General features: G+C 40.1%; 1 protein-coding gene across 3 annotated transcripts in view; it reads left to right on the top strand.

Annotated features, from left to right (window-relative positions):
- Nucleotides 1–1,272: 1,272 nt before the first annotated feature.
- The window catches only part of STK11IP (serine/threonine kinase 11 interacting protein), a 32,302-nt gene continuing 27,161 nt past the window's right edge, over nucleotides 1,273–6,413 (top strand). For all 3 annotated transcript variants that reach the window (XM_070956819.1, XM_070956828.1, XM_070956811.1), the window contains exons 1-3: nucleotides 1,273–1,533; nucleotides 2,020–2,083; nucleotides 4,874–5,076. In XM_070956819.1, the coding sequence (XP_070812920.1) occupies nucleotides 2,020–2,083; nucleotides 4,874–5,076 (267 nt within the window). In that variant the 5' untranslated portion in view covers nucleotides 1,273–1,533. The remainder of the gene's footprint in view (nucleotides 1,534–2,019; nucleotides 2,084–4,873; nucleotides 5,077–6,413) is intronic.

The raw sequence follows: 6,413 nt of genomic DNA, 5'->3' as shown, positions 1-6,413 counted from the left end.
CCTTTCTATATGTTGAGGAGCAGTATGTTCGATGTTTATGAAGGAAAATTGTAGTTTTGCATCATCTAAAAAGTTGCAGGTTACCCAGCCAAATAGTATACATCCTGAAGACAACAGCAAAATTAAAATGGGATGTACACAGGAACAGATGAATATGGTTGTGAATATTAAAATTATAGTATTGTGGTTTACAAAGAATTTAAATAAAAACAATATTTTATAACATAAATTATAATATAGTTTTGACTGGCTATTATAAATCAGCTTTTTCAAAAAAGGAATCCTGAGACTTTGTTGCAGCCATTTTATGGCTGGATTTATGCAGCATAGCAAGCTATCTGAAATGCAAGAGTCCCTACATACTGTTCTGTTCTGTACTGTTCAGGTAGTCCTCAACTGAAAACAGTTCATTTAGTGATGGTTCAAAGCTACAATGGCACTGAAAAAAGTGACTTATGACCATTTTTCACACTTATGACCATTGCAGCATCTCCATGGTCACAATCTGATCACATTCAGATGTTTGGCAACTGACTCATATTTATGACGACTGCAGTGTCCTGGGCTCAAGTGATCATCTTTTGCGACCTTCTGACAAACAAAGTCAATGGGGAAGCCAGATTCACTTAACAACCATTTTACTGACTTAAACAAATGGGATGATTCACGTAACAACTGTGGCAAGAAAATGGGGGCAAAGTAAACTCACTCAACAAATGTTTCACTTAGCAACATAAATTTTGGGCTCAATTATGGTTGTTACTCGAGGACTACCTGTGTTCACTTTTACTGGTTCTTCCCAGATTCTCTGCACATGTCAAAATATATTATGCCACGTATTTGGGGGCTAAACCGTGAAAATCAGTTCCAGGCTTAAGTATACAGACACCCAGAAATTATGTTGGTTTCAGCAAAGTGGGATATCGCTTGCTATTCGGATGCCCGCGGTGTGTGTGTGTGTGTGTTAGGAGGCATTTATAAGGGCGGTTTTTGTCTTGGAAATGAGAGCTTTGGCTATTCCTCGTGTAGGTGGGGTGGGGTGGGGTGGGGTGGGGAGTCTGACGGCTTTGAGAAAAGTTACAAAGCGGATTGGGAAAGCAAGCGGGAAAGACCCGAGGTCGCCGTTACCACGAACTAAGGCGAGGGCGGCTATGAAGGCAAGATTACAAGAGCAGAGGCGGGACCGACTCTCTCCGTTTGGCGGAACCCGGAGGACACTCTCTACAATTTTGTACGTGCTCTATGGTAATGCGGAAGCCAGGAAGGACTCTACCTTATTTTCTAGGGACGGTGGGGTTGCCTCGGTTTCCAAAGGCGAGTTTTAAGGTGGTTTTTTTTCTTCTTCTTTCCCTTCCCTCCAGGTGGTGGAGAGGCAACGCGAGCGTTACCATGGTTACCTCCGGGCCGGTTGGCGTTGCCTGTATCGTGTGCTGGTTGCTTTGTCTTTCCTGAGCCGGGCTTCCCTTTCCTGTCATGGAACGGGAGGGAACCTGGTAATTTCTGAACAGTACAGTACTCTGCGGCCTGTTTAGGGTAGGTAAAAAGAAAAAGAAAAAAAAAAGAAGAAGAAATTTCCCCTGGCCTTCTGTCGGTGAGGGTTAGTTAGAGGGGTCGAGAGGGGAAGAAGGCTACTGCTGCCCCTTGCTTAAATAAAGAGGGGGAGGGTGGATAATGATGGTCGCTGTCACGCGCCTGCACGTGAGTATTGCAACATTTGGTTTAGTTAGGAAGCGCCTGGGTTGGCCTTGGAGCCTTGTCTGGGTTGGTTTAAGCTTCGGATACTGCCTGACAGTCTTTAAACAGAGAGGTTTGCTTCAATCACTTCTTCACCGGGGTTTGACTCTTTCTCAGGTAGGGGATTGTGGTTCACCAGTCTCTGCTTTCATGGTTGTGTTGGTTAAAGTCCTTCTGAATTAGCATGTGTTGAGATAACTAAATGTGGCTTGAACTCTCTGGTTCCCAAGAAATTATCATGATTTCTTCTCTTTTTTTCCCCTCCCCCCCCCACTGTCTTTGCAGATGGCATCGTCTGCGCCCAAAAAAATAATGCTTCAGAGTCTAGCACAGTTGCTGCAGGATTCTGGTGAGGTTCTAATGATGTGGAGAACTTTTCTTTTGAGATATTTGGGAAATGGCCTTAAGCTCTACTCTGGAACGGAAATAAATATGGGTTTGCCTTTGGGTCTATGCAATGATTGCTTAAATTAATAATAATGGTTGCATGTTGAAGCTCTGGATTCAGGCGCAGCAGAGTTTTAAATATGAGAAAACATTTAATTGAATTTCCATGGCTAGTATATTTACCAAAACTCTATGAGTGTTTTTCTCACAGCCTGTACTTGTAATAGATATCAAAGATAATTCAAACTCAGTGATACATATATTAGGTTAAAGGAAGATAATATTAGGACCAGGCTTTACCCATGTATAGGTTGTCCTCGAATTATAATCACAATTGGGACTAGAATCTTGGTCACTGAGCAAAGCAGTTGTTAAGCGAGATATGTGACTGCTTTGTTTAATGACTGCAAGTCTGGCATTCTTGGTTGTGATCAAGTAAATTTGCAGGTTGTTAGGTGGACAGAGTTTCACACAAGGAACATAGGGTGTCTTGTGGGTGGTGAGAGAGATCTGGAAGGATCTGCTCAGGACCTGAATATTCTGTCTGATGAAAACCAAGCAGGATTTTCAGTTCCTGAACAGAGAGACATTTGTGGGCAGCCTGCCCCATTGTTCTGAAGCATTCTGTACTACTTTCTCTACTGTACTGCCTCTTTGCTTAGAAGCTGAAAATCCTGCCAAAATCCGAGTAGGATTTTCAGTCCCCGTGAAGAAACACTTGTGCATGGCCTGTGCTGGGTGTCCTGGGGCAGCCCACATTAAGCACCCTGTGCTCCTTACCTTCCACACTGTTTCTCTGCTTTCTGCTTGGATTTTGGTTTCCTCTTGTCTTTAGGGGCTGACTGAAAGAGTTCAGCTCCCCTTCCATGCACAGCTGGGAGAATCCTTCAGCGGGGTGCAGGAACAGAGCTCAAATCTTGAGGATTTGAGCTCCATTTCTGCATCTAACTGAAGGAGTTCAGCTCCCGTTCGTGCAGAGGAGGAAACTCCTCTGACAGGACGCAGGAGCTGATCTCACATCTTCAGGATTTGTGCTCCATTTCTGCACCATGCTGAAGGAGTTCTGATCCCCTGGTAGGTAGCTCTTTTCAGCCCTCAGATGTAAAAGGGAGTCTTGTGGGCAAGTAGCAGCAGCTTGCAACCTTCCCTGCTGACTTCTCCATTGACCTTCTGTGGAAGCTAACAGAGAAGATTGCAAATGACAAACCCATGATTGTGTGCTGCTTGGTAACCGATTGTAAATTTGCACAGGTTGCCAAGCACCCAGACCGTGATCATGTGACCACAGGAATGGTGGTTCAACATTTTGCTGTAAAGCTCCCTTTCGAAGGCTGTTGTAATTCCAGACCATCATTAAAGTTGTAGGTCAAGGACTACCTGTATACTGTTAAATAAGTTTCTCCAGAGATACATTTTTCACCTCTGTTCATTCTTCGTTGAGGAAGGTTCTGTTCAGTGTTTGGGTAACAAAAAGAAACACAAATTGCCCAATTACTTTTTATGGTTAGCTTATATTCTCTTCATGTTATGTACCCTGAAAATTGGATTAGATCAATAAAACAGAGTTTCAATTAATTTAATATAACTATACTTACCCCTTATGCTTTCTAAAACATTTGAAAGTATAGACTCCAGATTTCCCTAAGTGTCATTTTCCAAAGAGGAATAAATGTTTCATCTCTGCAACGCATTTCTCTTGATTGTGTTTTTCATGTATACTAAATGTAATTGCAGCTTTTCCAGTTACCTACCAGTAGTTGTGTAATCTGGGAGAAGTCCTCATATCATGGTAGTGAATCTAGTGCTTCAAATATAAAAGGAGGTTGTAGCTCAGGAGAGTGGAATATACTTTATACATCACTCTGTGGATGTATAGATGTATACATCTAGAGTAAGATTTTCAGTAGCTTGCATCCCATGCCTTTAAATATAAGACTTTAGGCCAGGTATTGCAGTAGAACCTGCTCTCCAGACACAACCCAGTATCCAGAAACTTGTTTACAGTAAAAGCCCTAAGACAAAACATGTCTTTATTGTATATAGGTAGAAGACATACACACAGAAATCAAGTGTGGTCTTTCTCTGTCTCTTTTGTACGTCCCAGGTGTATTCCTTCTTGTCTTTTCAAGACAATGATAAAGTATCCCTGTCTTCCAGGTATTGAGATGGGAGATTTAGTGTTTCCATAGTAATTCTGCCTGGCCTGATAACCATTAGTTCCTCCCTTGCTAGCTTCACCCCGTACATTAAGGATGGCAATCATGACACTTTAAGATTACAGGTCATCCTCAACTTACAATCACAATTGAGCCCAGAATTTATGTTGCTAAGTGGAAAATTTGTTAAGTGAGTTTTGCCCCATTTTACAACTTATCTTGTTAAGTGAATCACTGCAGTTCTTAACACAGTTGTTAAGTGAATCTGGCTTCTCCATTGATTTTGCTCATCAGAAGGTCGCAAAAGATGATCACATGACCCTGGGACACTGCAGCTGTCATAAATATGAACTAATTGTCAACCATCCAAGTTTCAATCACGTGACCATGGGGATGCTGCAACGGTCATAAGTGTGAAAAATGATCATAAGTCACTTTTTTCAGTGCTGTTGCAACGTCAAATGGTCACTAAATGAACTGTTGTAAATCGAGGACCACCTGTATATTATTTACCTTTCCTTCATGCAATTATTCTGTGCAGTAAATATACATTGATCTGTTAATGCTAATGATTGGTTTGGTTTTTTTTTTGTCAGGGGATTTGGTTCTGGATGGTACTAGCACCTTGACCTTGTTCACTTCCACACTTCAAATTCTCAATCAGATCTTTGAGCAGTACCTACTGCCACGAAATCAGAATCATGGCTTCATTGCACTCTCATCACACCCTGCTGAAACATCTGCTATTCTCCAAGCCCAGTTTCTCTTTGATGTCTTGCAAAAAACTCTCTCACTGAAGGTGTGTCCTGAAATGTGAAATTCTGTGTATTAGATGCCTGCTTTGGGAAAAAGCTTGTATCTTGCAGAGGGGATATTTGGATTGTTCTGATATAACTGAATGTTACTACTGTACTGTATAATTATGATATAACAGAGAATCTATGGTCTTTAGATGTTGCTGAACAGCAATTTTCAACATCTCCAGCCTGCATAGCCAATGCTGAGGGGCACTGTAAATTATAATTCACCAGCATCTTTGATTGACGGATTATATGCCATCAAGTTATTTTCAACTAGTTCCTCAACTCAGAAATTTGTATCAGTGCCATTGAAGTTTTTAAGAAGATGAAGTCTTTCACATAAAACATTTTGTTTCAAATACTATCTCTATATCATCTTTCAGCATTGAGAAGCATCACAAATTGCAAATCTAAATAAAAATGTGTGGAAAAAGGGGAAGGATCCCTAATGCAAGTTGGTAAGGACTAAATTGAATTAGATAGTATAAAGCTCTTTATGGCTTTTCTTTAGTCTTGAATATTCAAAGTTGGGAGAAATTAATTATTAACCTATGAAATGCTCCTAATGTGAATTTGGTTATTAGTCCATTTAATCTACTGACTGGCTCTACTTTGTGAGGTCTACAGAGAACCATGTGGCATAAAATCTTTTTTAAGGAGCATTTTTAAAAAAATTGCTGGAGTTGCCACATTGGAATTATAAAGGGGCTTGGCAAAGATGACAAGAATTTTGAGAGAAGAGATGTAGAAAATTTGAGAAGGTGGATGTTAGAACTTTCTGGACACTAAAGATTGTGGCAAGAAAGAAAAGATACATAATTGGTTTGTCTGATCAAGATCGAAACAATAGGTTGCTATTTTAGATGATTGTTTTTTTAAATTGGGACTGGATGGTGATGGTTATTTCTGGTAATGATTGTTTTTTTTTTAACTAGGACTGGACTTTGATTATTGAAGAGTGGAAATGGGGAGGAATCTGTTTAAATGGAAAGGAATGATTTAAATTGGTTGTAATAGATATAATTTGTAATATTTATGTTGTTATTTCTGATAACCCTTACTGGGCTTTTGCTGATTAATATGGAAATATGAGGTTTTAGAGATGGGCTTATAACGAATGTGGTAAGGTATGGAACGAAGAAGTGTTTGACTACATTTTAAGAGATAGTGATAAATTGTTAATGTGGATTATATTTGCCAAGGATGAGGGGAAGGTTTATTTTTCTATTTTTCTTTCTCCCTCTCCCTTTTTTCTTTTTCTTATATTAGTTTCCTGGATGTATAGTTCTGCATTTTTGTTTGGTAACAGCATAAACGTAGAATGTCCTCCATTGTA

This window comes from Pituophis catenifer, unplaced genomic scaffold (assembly GCF_029215685.1).
Source record: "Pituophis catenifer annectens isolate HBS135680 unplaced genomic scaffold, rPitCat1.0.hap2 SCAF_1, whole genome shotgun sequence".
Lineage (NCBI taxonomy): Eukaryota > Metazoa > Chordata > Lepidosauria > Squamata > Colubridae > Pituophis > Pituophis catenifer.
Note: the sequence above shows the minus strand (reverse complement) of the source record. Positions and strands in the feature narration are given on the sequence as shown.